Source organism: Erythrolamprus reginae, chromosome 1, assembly GCF_031021105.1.
Source record: "Erythrolamprus reginae isolate rEryReg1 chromosome 1, rEryReg1.hap1, whole genome shotgun sequence".
Classification (NCBI taxonomy): Eukaryota; Metazoa; Chordata; class Lepidosauria; order Squamata; family Dipsadidae; genus Erythrolamprus; species Erythrolamprus reginae.
The window spans coordinates 127909786-127928134 of NC_091950.1; the positions used below are offsets into that span (position 1 = coordinate 127909786).

The 18349-nt window shown below is 40.7% G+C and overlaps 1 protein-coding gene across 3 annotated transcripts in view; it reads left to right on the forward strand.

Annotated features, from left to right (window-relative positions):
• CARS1 (cysteinyl-tRNA synthetase 1) overlaps nt 1-18349 on the forward strand; it is a 61281-nt gene that overhangs the window by 13030 nt on the left and 29902 nt on the right. For 2 of the 3 annotated variants that reach the window (XM_070764605.1, XM_070764621.1), the window contains exons 2-6: nt 593-841; nt 13756-13847; nt 14837-14925; nt 15221-15317; nt 16016-16114. In XM_070764605.1, coding sequence (XP_070620706.1) covers nt 593-841; nt 13756-13847; nt 14837-14925; nt 15221-15317; nt 16016-16114 — 626 coding nt within the window. The remainder of the gene's footprint in view (nt 1-592; nt 842-13755; nt 13848-14836; nt 14926-15220; nt 15318-16015; nt 16115-18349) is intronic. The other variant, XM_070764613.1, reaches the window with a different exon arrangement.

Consider the following 18349-nt stretch of genomic DNA (forward strand, 5'->3'; position numbering starts at 1 on the left):
AAGAGAGAAAGGGAGGGAGAGGAAGGAAAGAGATGAGAGAGGAAGGAGGAGACAGAGGGGGTGAAAGCGATGTCAGGTGGAGACTCGGCAAAAAACCAAGTTTGCTTAAAAAAAATTCTGGCTCCTAAATTTTTTGGCTGGCTCCTAGATTCTGAACAACTTTGTCGACCCCTGGCCTAGAGGTTGCCTAGAGGTGACCAAGAGGTGACTAACTTAAAGAGGTGTGATGACAGAGTCTCTAGAATGCAGTATTGCAAGCTGCATTCCCACTGCCAGGAGTTCGGATCCTGACTGTTCAAGATTGACTCAGCTTTTCATCCTTCAAAGATTGGTAAAATAAAGGCCCAGATTGTTGGGGCCAATATGCTGACTCTGTACACCACTAAGAGAATGCTGTAAAGCAATATGAAGCGGCATATAAGTCTAAGTGCTATTGTTGTTAATGGCTACTTCGAAAGCTAAAGATCTCCGGCCCTTTTTTCCCCATTTCCTGCTTTTTTTCTTCCTGCTTTTCATGTAGAGTGATGCTTTATTTCTGGATACTTTCAAGCAGTGAGATCTGACCGCTTGCTGTTTGCCTCTATCTTTGCAGCTTCTGACTACACTGATATTCTGAGCATTAGTGAAGAGGAACAAAGGCTGAAGGCTCTGAATGAGTATCTCAGCACCCGTAGTTATATCCAGGGCTTCACATTTTCACATGCAGATGTGGAAGTGTTCAGGCAGTTTTCGGGCCCTCCCGTGGATCAGCATTATTTCCATGTTGTCCGTTGGTTCAGGCACATAGAAGCAATCTATGATGGCAGCTTTGAAAAGCATACCTCCTGTAAACTCCAGACAAGTAAGTAACCATAGGGAGTTAATGGCTTGCTATTTGCTTATCACTTTTGTTTAAAGCAGTGATTCTCAACCTGGGGGTCGGGACCCCTTAGGGGGTCAAATGACTATTTCACAGGGGTCACCTAAATTCATGGGAAAAGACAAATTTCCCATGGTGTTAGAAATCAAAGCTTCTATTCTGGCGTCTTCAAACATAGTTTTACAATCCGACCAATCAGGCATTCACAGTGGGAGTGTCCCTCTGACCTTCCTGCCAATCCGCTTAAAGCTCTGTTGGGAGAATTGGCGCTAGACTTATGGTTGGGGGTCACCACAACATGAGGAACTGTATTAAGGGGTCGTGGCATTAGAAAGGTTGAGGACCACTGGTTTAAAGCATCTGTCAAGAATCATTGGGCCACTTTGAATTATATGAGGTCTTGCCTTTAGTAGCCAGAGGCAGCTGAAGCATATTAACCAGCACAAATGTGTAGGAATGTGCATGTACTGTATGTCTGTAGTATATGTACTAAATGTATATTCTCTCATTTTCTTTAGAACAGCCATGGCCAGTTTGTTTGTTTGTTTGTTTGTTTGTTTGTTTGTTTGTTCGTTCGTTCGTTCGTTCGTTCGTTCATTCATTTATTGGATTTCTAGGCCGCCCTTCTCCAGGAGACTCAGGGCGGCTTACAGCATTAAAAAAAATACAAAATCGACAATATAAAATCCTACTCTAAAAGCTACATTTGAAAATCCAAACAATTAAAACCTACTCTTAAAAATCCAAAACTTTTAAAACCATTCAACCAACATTCATCTCATCAAAGTCATAGTATTTGGCCGGAGCAAAGTATCAGCACTCAACGGCCTCAGGCCTACCGGAAGAGGTGTGTTTTTAAAACCTTTCGGAAGGCCGGGAGGGTGGGGGCAGTGTGAATCTCTGGGGGGAGTTGGTCCCAAAGGACTGGAGCCACCACAGAGAAGGCCCTTCCCCTTGGCCCTGCCAGGCGACATTGCTTGGCTGATAGGGCTGACGGGACTCTGTGGGATCTGATCGGCTGATGGGATACACGAGGCAGGAGATGGTCCCGTAAGAAATCTGGTCCTAAGCCATGTAGGGCTTTATAAGGTAATCACCAACACTTTGGAGACCAATTAGTTGCCAATGCAGCTCACAGAGTGATGGTGATACATGGGTACACCTCTGTAGGCCCATGGCTGCTCGTAGGGCTGCGTTTTGGCCTAGCTGCAGTCTCCAAACGTTCTTGAAAGGTAGCCCCATGTAGAGAGGATTGCAGTAATTGAGATGTGAGGTGATGAGGGTGTGAGTGACTATGAGAAGAAACTCCCTGTCCAGATAGGGTCGCAATGGCTGCACCAGGTGGATCTGTGCAAATGTCCCCCTCGCCACAGCTGAGAGATGTTGTTCTAACCTCAGCTGTGGATCAAGGAGGTCTCCCAAGTTGTGGACCCTCTCTGAGTTTGACTGATTAACTTGGGTTGAATCTGGATATGGGCTGATTGTTCATTTTCTTTATCATCATCTGACACAAAGAAAGTCAGTTGATTACATTGATTGTTTTCCTTGACTTCCTTATGTTAAAGGCGAAAAAACACTTTAGGTCTACTCATATAGGACAGTTTCATACCAGTTTACTCTTAAAAGAAGACAGGAAGGAGAAACCCTAAGAAGGCCCATGATATGTGCTTATGTTTATCCTTGACATTGCCAAACTGTTACTAATATTTGAAGTTCAGGGTTGAAATGAGGGGGGTCCTTGGTGCTTTCTGGACTTGCTTGTTTTCTTGCAGACATTTCATTACCCCAACCAGTCTAGCACTGATGATGTTATCTAGTTAGGGTAATGGAATTTCTACAAGAAAATAAGTAGACTTAGAGAGAAGGACCCCTCAAACATATTACTGTTGTGATCAGCAAAATATACCATCAACAGCAGATTTAAGTTTTATAAATAGAAATGGGAATGGAGATACATTATTATTATTATTATTATTATTATTATTATTATTATTATTATTATTATTATTATGCCGCCCTTCTCTGAAGACTCATTCATTCATTCATTCATTTATTGGATTTCTAGGCCGCCCTTCTCCAGGAGACTCAGGGCGGCTTACAGCATTAAAAAAAATACAAAATCGACAATATAAAATCCTACTCTAAAAGCTACATTTGAAAATCCAAACAATTAAAAGTCAATTAAAATCCAAACAATTAAAAGTCCTAATTATGCCTAAAATACTATTTTTTTTAACTTGATCACTTGCATTCTATAGAAAAGGTGTAGTCAAAATATATCCCTAATGAGATTCAAGCTAGTTAATACTTATGTTATATGACAGTTATAACTTAGACCAGTGTCTCCTAACCTTGGCAACTTGAATATATTTGGACTTCAACTCCCAGAATTCCCCAGCCAGCAAATGCTGGCTGGGGAATTCTGGGAGTTGAAGTCTAGGTATCTTCAAGACGCCAAGGTTGGGAAACACTGACTTAGACAATGTAAAATAAGGTTGAACTTTAAGCAGGAAAGTTACATAATGTCATAGTTAGCTGCTGTGAGTATACTGAATAAAAAGAACTGAAGCAAGTTTTGGCTCAGCTCTTTTTATTCAGTATACTTACGGCAGCTAACTACCGTATATACTCGAGTATAAGCCGACCCGAGTATAAGCCGAGGCACCAATTTTTGCCACAAAAACTGGGAAAACTTATTGACCCGAGTATAAGCCGAGGTTAGAAAATGCAGTGGCTACTGGTAACTTATAAAAATGGAAACCAATAAAATTACATTAATTGAGACATGTTTTAGAATATTTATTTTAAAGAAAACCAGTAAACTAGCTCTGTAAATTTAAAAGAGGGTAAACAAATTAACAATATTAACAAATTAAAAAGTAAAAAAGTAGCTCAATCAGCAACAATGCTAAAACCTAACTAGATTCCTTCTCATCATTAATTGGATTTACATTATTGTTCTGTTTTTATATATGCTGTGAGCCGCCCTGAGTCCTTGGAGAGGGGCAGCATACAAATCCAATTAAATAAATAAATAAATCTGTATGTCCAAACAGCTTCAGCATTAGCTGCGAGGTTATCAGCATAGAAAACCAGATAGATAGATAGATAGATAGATAGATAGATAGATAGATAGATAGATAGATAGATAGATAGATAGAATGATAGATAGATAGATAGAATGATAGATAGAATGATAGATAGATAGAAAGATAGACAGACAGACAGACAGATAGAATGATAGATAGATAAATAGAGAGATAGATAGATTGATTGATTGATAGATAGATAGATATGCTCTCAAACCCACTTTATAAAAGGCAACTTTTAAAGATCCACAAACACACTTAAGAAATTCCTGTCTAGCTCTTGCCTCATTACACATTATTAAATCCTATCCAAGCAAGGACAGCAACTACCACAAGATACCATTTTTTAAACAGTTTAAATCTTTTCAAAAGAGGGGGAGGAGAATTGGACAGCAGGAGGTCTTTTTAATCCAACTAAGGGAAACTCAGAGAGAGAGAGGAATAGTTAAAACCTGTTGGCAAATACACAGGTTAAGGGAGTGAGGAGTAAAAAAACCCAAAACCCTGCTGGTTTAAGCCAGGGGGAAAGGAGGCACTTTGGCTACACCTCCTTCAAAGAGGTAACTGGCATTTTTCAGGGGGGGGGGGAGGGGGCAGGCAAGCACACAAACAAACACACACACACACACACTCGCTCTCCAAAATTCATCCTTCCCCTTTTTCTTTGTTGCCTTGGCTTCCCTTTCATTCACAAGCCCACCCCCACGCCGCTCTAGGGCTTCCTGCCAACTCCGATAGGGTTTATTTGTTGACAAATACACACACAGAGGGAGCAAGGAGAAAAAAACCCCTCCCGGTTTCAGCGAGGGAAAAAGAAGTAGCTGGCATTCTTTGCAGGGTGGACAGGCGCTCACACACACACACACCTTCTTCCAAAGCTGATTCTCGATCCTTTTTTTGTTCCCTTGGCTCCCCCTCACTTTCCCAGCCACCTAAGGCTATGTAGGGTTCTCCTCACCCAGCCCGTGCAAGTGCGAATCAATCAGCTGCCAAATGGTACGTTTTCCTCTCCTCTCAACTCAGGGAGAACTTCAAGCTCTGGGTTTTAAACGCAACCAAACGGGGACACAAGAAGGTAGCCAGCCGCTTCTCATTCAGGCTCGCACTCATTCTCTCTGTGTGCGCTGCCTTTGGAGGCGCCTTTGCTTGAGCTGGGGAGAGGTGGCAATTGCCCCACTCCTCCCACTGCCTCCTCTCGCAGGCTCAAGCAAAGGCACCAGCCGACCGGCCCGATGGCGTGCGAGGAGAAAAAGGCGAGGGGAAGCTGGTGAGGTGGAGGGGGGGAGAGAGAAAGGGTGCACGCAGGCACCCTCTCTCTCTTCTCCCCCGCGACTGCCCCGATGGCGCGCGAGGGGAAAAAGGCGAGGGGAAGCCGGTTAGGTGGAGGGGGGGAGAGAGAAAGGGTGCACGCAGGCACCCTCTCTCTCTTCTCCCCCGCGACTGCCCCGATGGCGTGCGAGGGGAAGCCGGTTAGGTGGAGGGGGGGAGAGAGAAAGGGTGCACGCAGGCACCCTCTCTCTCTTCTCCCCCGCGACTGCCCCGATGGCGCGCGAGGGGAAAAAGGCGAGGGGAAGCCGGTTAGGTGGAGGGGGGGAGAGAGAAAGGGTGCACGCAGGCACCCTCTCTCTCTTCTCCCCCGCGACTGCCCCGATGGCGTGCGAGGGGAAGCCGGTTAGGTGGAGGGGGGGAGAGAGAAAGGGTGCACGCAGGCACCCTCTCTCTCTTCTCCCCCGCGACTGCCCCGATGGCGCGCGAGGGGAAAAAGGCGAGGGGAAGCCGGTTAGGTGGAGGGGGGGGGAGAGAAAGGGTGCACGCAGGCACCCTCTCTCTCTTCTTCCCCGCGACTGCCCCGATGGCGTGCGAGGGGAAAAAGGCGAGGGGAAGCCAGTGAGGTCGGGGGGGGATTCCTGCTTCATGAGTCTCCCTCCCCCGACCTCACCAGCTTCGCATCGTCTTTTCCCCTCTCGCACGCCGTCGGAGCAGTTGGCTGGCAACTTTGCTGGACCCGAAGTAGGGAAGGCAGCTGCAAGACGACGACAGGAGCAAGAGGGAAGTAAAAGGGGGCTCCGAGTGAAGCGGCTGTGGGAAGGGTGAGTTGCCTCCTTTCCCCGGCACCAGCAAAGTTGCCAGCCAACTGCTCCGACGGCATGCTAAAGGGGAAAAGACGATGCGAAGCTGGTGAGGTCGGGGGGGGGGGATTCCTGCTTCATGAGTCCCCCCACCCCACCTCACCGGCTTCCCATCGTCTTTTCCCCTCTTGCAGTTGGCTGGCATCTTTGCTAGAGCCGGAGAGAGGAGGCAACTGCCCCACTCTTGCCACAGCCGCTTCAGTTGGAGCGCCCTTTGCCGCCGCACATTGCCCTTTCCCACACCCGCCCAAGCCAGCAATGTCTGCCGGGCTCCCGCGGTGCGCCCTCTTGTGGTGACCCGGCGCCCTCTTGTGGTGACCCGAGTATAAGCCGAGGTCGGGTTTTTCAGCCCATTTTTGGGGCTGAAAAACTCGGCTTATACTCGAGTATATACGGTATGACATTATGTAACTAACTATGATTTATGATTCCACTAACTATGATTTATGAATACCATGCATCATATAGTATTGTCGTTCCCAAATGGATTTGTTAAAAGAATAGATCAATTAAAATATAATCTCTGAGGGTAGAATTTATACAAATGAAGCATAATAGTCATCATGGCTTAAAGTACATATTAAAACTCAGGGCAAAAAAAAAAAAAAAGATCCCCCTTTGACTTTTTAAATAGATGCCAAGCAGACTTTTGGAAGAGCATATATCTCAGCCTAGGTACCATCATGAAATAGTCCTCTCACTAGAAAATATGTCATATTGTAGGAGCTGTTGCTTAAGTAACAATTAAATACAGGTTTCCTTTAGGTGCCCAGGTTGGTGACCTGTATAGAGGAGCAATTGTCAAAACTACTAGTTTCGATGTAATAACTGACATGATACAAATGTAAGACAGTCAAGATGTTCCGGTGTGCTACAAACTACATTCTATGATTTCTGTAGTTTATAATTAGGTTGTTTGTGAATACAACTGTATTAGTCATTGAAATCAGTATTTCTCAGCCTTGGCACCTTTAAGATGCGTAGACTTCAACTCCCAGAATTCCACAACTACGTATTTTTAGCATGCTGGCTATGGAATTGTGGGAGTTGAAGTCCACACATCTTAAAGGTGCCAAGGCTGAAAAACACTGATTTGGATACATACATCTGTTTTGGGAAGTTTCCAAGGCTGTTCTTAAGGTTGCTACTGCAGTTATTTATTTTTTCTCAAAACCAGTTGAGCTCAAACCACAACTGCTTCCTATTCCTAATATTTTGTTCTAAAAACTGAATTGTGTAATCATGACAAATTTTATCAAAATCTGCAATTGTATTTGTTTAAAAAAAAGTAGTGAGATGTATTAATTGATTAATGTGATTGTGGGACTCAGTAATTTTTTTTACCGACCTTTGTTATAAAACTTGATGAAATCTTAAAATGTGATGTGGTGCCCAGTATATTTCCTGACTTTAATTTTCACATTTAGAGTCTTGCCTGATCAAAATTCTTTTTATCCCAGTAGATCAGAGGTGGGTTTCAGCAGGTTCTGACCAATTCTGGAGAACGGATAGTGGGAATTTTCAGTAGTTCAGTGAACCGGTAAATACCACCTCTGACTCTGCCCCTATCTATTCTCTGTCTCTCAAGTCCCAGCTGATCAGGAGGAAATGGAGATTTTGCAGTATTCTTCTCCTAGAGGGGGGAGAGAATGGAGATCTTACTTGATTCTATCCCTGCCACGCCCATAAAGCCATACCACCCCCACAAAGCCACACCCACAGAACTGCTAGTAAATTTGTTTTGAATCCCACCACTGTGAGTAGATGCTACTAAGGTTGTTCTAGAGCAGGGGTAGGCAAAGATGGCTCTTCTATGACATGTAGACCTCAACTCCCAGAATTCCTGAGCTAGCATGATTGGCTCAGGAATTCTGGGAGTTGAAATCCACAAGTCATAGAAGAGCCAACTTTGCCTATCCCTGTTCTAGAGTAACACAATCCAAACAGATTATTAGGGCTCTTTGGATTCATAGGTTATGTGCACAAGAAAGGAAAGAGTTTGTCATAATTTCTGATTATGTTAGAGATTTTTCTCAGGATAAACGTGTAAAATTTGTATTAGATGCCTGTAATTAATGTTCCTGTTTCTCTCAAGAAGCTTCAGGCCAAGGCTTAATTATGATTGCATTAGAATATACTTACTCAAGCACATGTTCCATGTTTGAGTTTCAAAAATGTCCAATTTTAGAATGCAAGCCAAGGGCAAGCGGGTATGACTATGAAACATTGGTTTTTCTTCTGATTATGTTGATCAAGAGTTTGTACTTCATCACTGGGTTTGTCCTTGGTATAAGCATCCTGAAACAGTGTCAGTGCTGTGGGTTGTATTTTTTTTTTTATTCCTTTATCCAGTCTTGATTTATATAGGACAAAACAGACATTTCAAAACACAGAAATCCTTGCAGATATTAAATGTATCAGGAATGTTTGTTAAACATTTGTTTTCTGTAGCTGAGATCGGTGTAGAAACATGACCACCTTGGCAGAGCAAAGGAGGCCTTTGGCTTGTTTCTTCCAAGCGTTATAACCTTCTGTGCCATCTATTGATGCACTTCGGGATATGGGGGTTTTGGAAGAAATTTGGTATAGAATGGAGAGGTGCTGTTTGAAGATGTACTCAGAAAACAAAACGAAGCACCCGGCTTCAGAACATTCCTAAATCCTTGGCTGGGCCTGGGTTAACATTTTAGATTTATATTGCATTGCCTTTGTTCCATCTGTCTCTCTCTTTATATTCATGTGCTTTGTTGCATCTGCTTTTTGCCTCTAAGTCTAGAAATTTTATTAAGGGGGGGGGTCTGTATCTGAATGTCAGAGCATACTTTGCATCAGGGTTGAAATGCTCTTGGTTCGCTCATGCCTGTGGATCATCGGAGAGCTGGTCATGAAGGCAGTGCGAGGCTTCACGTACCCTCCCTGATGCCACCATCTGGGTTCTTTTACCCTCTGCGCATGCGCAAAGCATTCTGACCATGTGCAGAGGGTAAAAGAACCCAAATTACAGCAGATGGGCGGAACCTGGCACTGCCTTTGTGACCACCTCTCTGACGACCTTTATTTGTTTATTTGTTTATTTCTCTGTTTATTTATTTGTTTATTTATTAATTTGTTTATTAATTTGTTTATTTATTTATTTGTTTATTTATTTGTTTATTGATTGATTGATTGATTGATTGATTGGATTTGTATGCCACCCCTCTCCGTAGACTCTGGGTGGCTAACAGTAATAAAAACAGCATATAACAATCCAATATTAAAATAGTTAAAAACCCTTATTATAAAACCAAACATACATACAGATATACCATGCATAAAATTGTAAAGGCCTAGGGGGAAAGAGTATCTCAGTTCCCCCATGCCTGGCGGCAGAGGTGGGTTTTAAGAAGCTTACGAAAGGCAAGGAGGGTGGGGGCAATTCCAATCTCTGGGGGGAGTTGGTTCCAAAGGGCATGAGCGAACCGGGAACATTTCACCCCTGCTTTGCACACTGAGAAGTAATGCTAACAACTTAAGCTTGTAATCACGGAGAGCCATGATCATTACCAACATATTGTGCTAGATGGATCAGTGATTTTGTTCAACATTTAGAGTGTGTAAATCACCCAAATCCAGCTCACATTTTCTGTATGATTTGAAGAGTCAATTTGATTGGAATTAATGACGTGCTACGGTCCATTAACCTTTCACATTGATTCAGAGTTAATAGTTTCAATTCAATACTTTGACTTCAGTATTGCCAACAAACCTTTAAACTAAACCTTTTCACAGCCCTGTTAAAATCAGAGCCGCTTGTTAAGAGTAAAAATTTGTGTGAGAAAAAAAATGTATTTGTTATTTGGATCCATTATACTGTGACTGTAGGGAAAACGCAAACGAACCTGCAGTTTGATTTCTAATGAATTAAACATGTATCTGCTGTTTTTCAGTTTAAGAAAAGTGTAACATTCCATAACCAAAAACTGTAATTTAGTAGAAACAAATAATTAAGACAGAGGAATAATTATATGAGAAGTAGGCGAACAGTTTTATACAAGGCTTATTTTAGAAAGTAGTATAATTTGAGAGCTCCACTATGCATTTATAAATTCATAAATGTTTCAAATTACAATCCTGCTTTTTGTCCTGTATAACTCAGTGTAACAATAATATCAGAAAATCCTGAAAGGAACATAGATCTCTGGTAGAGTGATGGAGGCTCTGTATAGCTTTCAGAGATGCTTGTGTGGAGTAGATTCTACTGTCCCAAATGAATGGGAAATTCCTTTTGGCTATGGAGATTCTCAGTCAACCAAGTCACCATTGTCCTAAAGGTGCTTTTTCAAGAGGCAACTGGACTTTCTGGTTTTTCTCTCAAGACATTTTGCTTCTCATTCAAGAAGCTTCTACAGCTCATCAAGAAGAAGAAGCTTATTGGATGAAAAGCGAAACGTCTTCAAAGAAAAACCAGTAAGTCCAGTTGCCTCTCGAAAAAGCACATTTGGGATGTCCTTTTGGGTGGGGCAGCTCCAGAACAAGTGATGTCACGGTGTCATAAATGCAGAAAACGAATAGATTGTGGGTTGTGAAATGCAGAGCCTTTGTTCTGTGACTTGTACAAAGAATATATAGGGAATGGGTCCAACATAGACAGAATTTTTTTTTAAAAATAGGGGGAAATTCTTATAAATAGAATGAAATATAGGAAGTCTGTCCCAAAATCAATTCAGATGTTCCTTAATTACATTTTTTGGAGACAGAAGAAACTTTGTCATAATCCCCTGAATATCATCAGCAAGTTATGTTTTGTAATTTACCATATTTTTGGACTATAAGACGCACCGGTGTATAAGACATACCAAGATTTCAGAGAAGTAAGAACATTTTTTTTTGTCATCCCTGGCCCAATTTTTCACAAAAATGGGCCCGTTTTTTGGAAAAAGGGGGGCATTTTTGCCTTTCCCCAGCCCTCATGAGCACTTTGCAGGCCTCCCAAACCTTCTGCATGCTCCATTTTTGCAAAAAATGGGATGTGGGGGCAGAGTTTTGGGAGGCCAAAAATGGCTATACTTGGTGTATAAAATGCACCAACATTTCCACCGTCTTTTGGTGGTGGTGGTGGATCGTGCATGTTATATTCCAAAAAATATGGTAGCTTCCTTTGTGATTGCTTATAGCACAGGTCATCAAACTTGGCTAATTTAAAACTTGTGGACTTCAACTCCCAGAATTCTCCTACCAGCTGGGAGTTGAAGTACACAAGTCTTAAAGTTGCAAAGTTTGGGGACCCCGGCTTATAGTGAGATATGTGGAAGGGGGAAATCTGACGTATAGAAAATAAAAACAGAAACAAGCAGGTATTCACTCAGCCCATCTGTGTCTCTGTGTAGGTGAGGATGTTCAAGAGATTAAGAGATGAGTTCAGCAGATGTACATTTTATGCTGAATGTGAGCATAGAGTTTGAGACAGACATACGAAGATGCATCTGTTTTTAGATAGGACCAGTTTGGATTTCATATTGGTCTGTTTCTATTTATTAACTGAGGATCACCTGCACTTTTATGACCCATAAATGTGAGGTACAGATTCACTTTTTTGTATTTTTCTGTTGAATTATTTCTTCTTTGGTTCACTCAAGGACTTTTCAGCATTTGCCTTCCTTTTCTGTTACACTGTTTGCTGAAGTTAATGAGGATATATTTTTTCTCCTAAATACTTTTCTGTCATTTCTCACTTGTTAAAATTTCAGGTAGAAAGCTAAAATTAATCAACCCACTAATTCTGAAAGGGTTACCATTGTTTATTTAGGAGGAGTTGTTATTTAAGATAAATAGCATGAAAAGTGTTGCCTATATGTACTATCAGTCTTAAGATACATTTAACCAATCATGGATAGAGTGCAGAATTTATACTAGTATTGCTTTATTTTGATTTTGGGAGAGTAGCATTTAAAGCTTTGTATTTCTAGATTTATCTCTTTTTACTTTTCGTTCATCTTTTAAGTGGGTCTCTGGTATTGATTACTGTATTTCAACATGATTTCAATCTATATGACTTTGAAATACACCAGTACAATATAATTACTGAGGGAGATTCAGTTTCATGTCCAGCTTCATCTCCAAAAACTGTATAACTTTGGGTGTTTGTGGTGAGATGAAAAAGTTGGTAAAGACAATGCCATGTTTACTGCCGTATTCTCTTGCAAGAAAGGTGGGATATAATTCTTTTTCTTTTATTCATTTCATTTTTCATTTAATTTTAAAGAAAAATTGTATGTTAATTGAAAAAGAAAAATGTGCATAAATTATAATTGTTTCCTGGCGTAGAATAATATTACTTCTTAAATTTCTTAGTACAGTATACAGTGGAACCCCGACATAAGAGCTGCTCTACTTAAGAGCAACTCGAGATAAGAGCTGGGAGGGGAGAGATATTTTTGTTCTACTTACAAGCCCAAATTCAAGATACAAGCGCCAAGGAGCTGTCTCCTGAAGCCAAACGCTAACTTCCGCGTTCGGCTTCAGGAGACAGCTGCGAAGCGGCGCGCGTGTTTTAAAAGGTTGCAGCCGGCCTGGGGGGCTCGGGGGGGGTGCTTGCAGCTTTCTCTCTTGCTCTTTTTCTTTCTCTCTTTTACCTTCCCTTCCTCTATTTCTTCTTTTCTTTCTCCTTCCCACCTTCTTCCCTCCCTCCCTCCCTTCACTCATTCCTCTCTTACTCTCCCCTTTCATAAGTTTCCTTGCTTCCTTCCTCTGTTCCTGTCCCTTCCCTCTTTCCTTCCTTCCCACCCTCCGTCCATTCATTCACCCATTCCTCTCTTGATCGCTTAAAGCCGGTCCCTGGTGCAAAAAGGGTTGGGGACCTCTGTCCTACAGGATTGGGTGGCAGAGAAGTTGAACATATGTAAATTTAAAAGTTTAAGAAAGTTTACAAGTTAAGTGAAAGAAACTTCATTATTCATTTATATGTACATGTACATTTCTTCATTAAAAACATGTCTTTCTGCATAATTTAGACTAACTTTGTGAGTTTTTTGAGGGCTGGAACCAATTAAAATTATTTACATTAATTCCTATGGGGAAAAGTCGTTCGAGATAAGAGCTGCTCGACTTAAGAGCCCAGGTCCGGAACGAATTAAACTCGTATCTCGAGGTACCACTGTAATTCTTTTTTGCAGGCACCACCATGCTAGGTAAATCATAATTCCTGATAAACAGTTAAATCCCAAAAGCTTTAGTACACAATTCAACATTACATTAGCATCTTTAACCTTTGAATATTTTCTCATAAATCTGCTAGGGTCCATTAATACATTTTCCCCAAACATATGAAATTATCCCATGACCCTGTCATGTAAGTTGCTGAGCCCTCAAATTTTTTATACCTCCAGCATAGAAGAAAATCTGACGTCCATCCTTTCAAATACCTTCTTTGGGGAGTCCGACTTGCATACTTTCCTAATGAACCAACCTTAATGTCAGTCTTGCAGATATTATCTTAATTTTATTTTTAAGAACTTATCTTAACTTATTTTTAAGAACAGGAATCCATTGTGGAGGTTTTATCGTAAATTCAATCTTTTTGGCATCCCTTTTGAAATGTCGAATGACAGAATAAGAGTTCCTTGAGAGTTTTTCTTGTAACACTGTTTTCAGATGACACTGTTGCTTGACCATTTATATGAAATTATAAATTCCTTTGCAGGTAAAAACAAACGTACTCAACCACACTGGGCGCCACCCCAAGGAACCGCTCAACCCAAACTCTGCCTATACAACAGTCTCACTCGTAATAAGGTGAACTTGTTTTTCTTTCTTTTCTTTCATCCCTAGATAACATATCCCCTGTGGCGAGGGGGGCGTTTGCCCAGGTTTGCATGGTGCATCAGTTGCGGCCCTATTTGGACAGGGAGTCTTTGCTCATGGTCACTCACGCCCTTATCACCTCAAGGTTTGACTACTGTAATGCTCTCTACATGGGGCTACCTTTGAAGAGTGTTCGGAAACTTCAAATCGTCCAAAATGCAGCTGCAAAAGCGGTATTGGGCCTCCAAAGGCATGCCCATTTCTCAACATTACTCCGCGGACTGCACTGGCTGCCGATTGGTTTCCGGACACAATTCAAAGTGTTGGTTATGACCTATAAAGCCCTACATGGCAGAGGACCAGATTATCTTCAAGACCGCCTTCTGCCGCACGAATCCCAGCGTCTGGTGAGATCCCATAGAGTTCGTCTTCTCAGGGTCCCGTCGACCAGACAATGTTGGCTGGCGGGGCCTAGGGGAAGAGCCTTCTCTGTGAGGGCCCCGGCCCTCTGGAACCAGCTCCCCCCAGAGATTCGTACTGCTTTCTGAAAAAAATTGAAAACTCATCTTTGCCGCTAAGCCTGGGGTAATTAGATCTCTCCCCCCTTGACCAACTAATGTATTTAGAATGATCTATTGATTGAGTGAATGATAATTGAATGTTTTTAAGTTTTTAGGATGTTTTTAAGTCTTTTAACTGTTATTAATTGGATCAAATTGTTTTATTTTGTATTCTATGTTTGTTGTGAGCTACCCTGAGTCCACGGAGAGGGATGGCATGCAAATTCAATTAATAATAATAATAATTCCTCCGATCATTTTAGATATAGCAGTTTTCTAGGCTTACAAATCATTGTTGAAACAGCAGTACCCTGACATTGCTGTGGAATCAATAGTGTTGCTTTGACTCAAAGTTGTTATTTTCAAGCTTAATAAGTTCAGCAGCTTTCATTCATTGCCTGATGTGCTATTTTGTTGTAGGATGTGTTTCAACCCCAAAATGGCAACAGGATCAAATGGTATTGCTGTGGCCCGACAGTGTATGATGCTTCCCATATGGGGCATGCAAGGTAAAGTAGGGCGTTGGGGTTTTTTTTGTTACAGCTGAACAAATATATTGTGTATGACATTGTTCATTTTGTAGTTTTACTTTCCATCTACCCTATTTCTTTATCTGTTGATTAAGAAATGCATTGGGGGCGGGGATTATGGTAGTCCTTTTTGTTTGTACATTTCCTAATACAGTATATGATTATTGTAAGAAAGCTGTTTTATATATTATTCTCTTTAAGACATAACTTTCTGTATATTGGTTTGGAACTAGCACATATACAAAATTAACTCCCCCCCCCCCAATTATTTTAGATCATATATTTCATTTGATATCCTAAGAAGAGTTTTAAAAGACTACTTCAAATATGATGTCTTCTATTGCATGAATATCACAGACATAGATGATAAGGTAAATGAAAATACATTAATTCAGACTTAATATCTTAATGAACTCAATCTGTATAGTCTGGAGGACAGAAGGGAAAGGGGGGACATGATCGAAACCTTTAAATATGTTACAGGGTTCAGGAGAGAAGTATTTTTAATGGAAAAGTGAACACAAGAACAAAGGGGCACAATCTGAGGTTAGTTGGGGGAAAGATCAGAAGCAACGTGAGAAAATATTATTTTACTGAAAGAGTAGTAGATCATTGGAACAAACTTCCAGCAGACGTAGTTGGTAAATCCACAGTAACTGAATTTAAACATGCCTGGAATAAATGTATATGCATCCTAAGATAAAATAAAGGAAATGGTATAAGGGCAGACTAGATGGACCATGAGGTCTTTTTCTACTGCCAATCTTCTATGTCTCTATCTTTCAGTTGATTTCTGAAATGAGACTTCTTGCTAAGATTAAGGTGATGGTTAATTGCATGTTAACAATATCTCTCTCTAACCGAAAGATTATTGTGAAGATAGGCAGCACCGTGAATACATACAGTAGCTTCAAAGAGGTAAACATAAACAAATGTCTACCTAAAGAAGCTTTCTGTTTGATCACCAAAAGATGACAGTGGAAGTGGCCTAAAATGTGTATGTGAAAATGTGTATGTTCACTCGTTTGGTTCCGTATGCTTCTTAGACAGACTTCATTTTTTGTTTTAGATCATAAAAAGAGCAAGACAAAACTACCTCTTTGAGCAATACCTGGAGCAGAAGCCAACAGCAACACAGCTGCTTGAAAATGTTAAACTGGCTTTTAAGGTAAGCTCGTGGTCCATCTCCTCTTCCTTTTCCCCCTAGCGCAAGAAAGAATGGGACAATGGGTGAGTGAGAATCTTCATCCAAAGAGTAAATTCCTAGGAGCTGTTGCTGGAGTAAATTGGACCAGTGATTAGCTGAGAAGAGCTTAGTGTGAGCTAAGTCTTTGGAGAGGGATGGCATACAAGTCTAATAAATAATAATAATAATAATAATAATAATAATAATAATAATAATAGTAGTAGTAGTAGTAGTAGTTGCTATTATTATCATGATGATGATGATGATGATGATGATGATGATGATGATGATGATGATGAAATGTAGAGTTGGACCAAACTAGTGACCTGAATTGGGGCTTGTTCCAACTAGGGTGAGAGTTGTCTGCCAGAATGACAAGCCAGCTAATTTTGCTGAAAATGAGAAAAATAAATGATTTAGGATTAGGTAATCAGCTGCACTGGGCTTATGTTTGCTCATCTCAGACAGAAACTCTCCTGGCTAGTGTCAAATCATGATAAAACATTCAAATAGCTTTCTTTTCTTGGTTGAAATTCAGTCAAATAGGTTGTCATTTAGTTCTTAGGGGGGAGGCAGTTAGCAATAGCAATAGCATTTACACTTATATACTGCTTCGTAGTACTGTACTTTTACAGCCCTCTCTAAGCGGTCTCCCTTTAATAATTGCCATAAATTTTGCAAAATCATTTTCAAAAGGGGTTTGGAAATTCAGTATAAATGATGCGCAAATATTCATAATTTGCATACTTTATTTGGAAGATCTACTTCTGTAGTGTAATTGCTTAATTGAAGAACTTTGGAGAACTCAGAAACTAATGGGCATACTCTTCTGTAACATTTTAGTTGGTCTTGTGTATGTGTGTGTGCGTGTGTTGAATTTATATTGACAAAGAAATAAAGGAAATAAATAAATATTTATTTTGCTACAAAAGTAACTACCAAAAAGGTTCCTTGATTGGAGCTAAAAGGCGAAAGTGGAAGCAGTATGCTCCATTCCATATTTGGGTAGACCAGGTTGCCCTGATAGACCAGTCTCACGGGGAAAAACATTTAGTTGGTCCTTACTTAGGGATGACCAAATTAATTAATTGTACACACACACACACACACACACACACACACAATTTATTTATTATACACGTCTATTCCTGCATTGGTCATCACTGGCTGTGATTACTACTGGATCATTCTTTGTCAAGTGGCCCAGGTGAAATTGAAGCCTTATTTGAAAAGAAACCATCACAAAAACAACATATATGCTAGAAAAAAACATGCTCCTTCTAATGAATTAAAAATGAAGACGATTGAAGGTGAGAAAACAGAGACCGATAGAAAAAAAGTGCTCTTTCTAATAAAAATGATTGAAAGTGATGAAACAGAGTGATAGAAAAAAAGTTGCTGTTTCTAATGAAGATGATTGAAGGTGTTGAAACAGAGCTCTCTGTTTTCCCACCTTCAATCATCTTCATTTTTATTTCATTAGAAGAAGCATATTTTTTTCTATCATATTTGTTGCTTTTGTAGTGGTTTCTTTTCAAATAAGGCTGCAAAAACCAGTCAAGTGGACACCTGGTCCACTTGACAAAGAATGACCCATTTATAATACAGTAGTCCCTCGCTATACCGCGCTTCACCTACTGCGGCTTCACTTCATCGCGGGTTTCTGAGGAAGTCGATTGGCAGATTTAAACAGCCCGCCGAACTCAATCGGCAGGTTTTTCAAAAAAAATATATATCTAAAATTGTAAATACTGTATTTAAATACTGTATCTAAAATAAATACTGTGTGGGAAGGGTTTATAAACACTTAAAACAATGAAAACTTACCAAACAATTACAATATAAATACTTAAATAAGTACTATCAGTCGATAAATTCCCCATCGCGGATTTCACCTATCGCGGCCAGGTCTGGAACGTAACACCAGCGATAGGTGAGGGACTACTGTATTATGTTAATGAGAAATTCCACTTTCTTCTAAAATTCTAATGACTTTCTTACTTTAAGCATGATTGCCTACATAATACTTTTATTTTTAACATTTTGCCACTATAACAAAAATGGATAGGGTTAGAGAGGTAGATAGTCATAGTCTCTTGATTGAATGCTGCACAAGAACTGTGGGAGAGACCACAACCAAAAGGGAACAGGAACTTCTCCTCTTCGCTTTACACATCCATGTTCCTTGTTTGCACACACACACGCACACACACACAC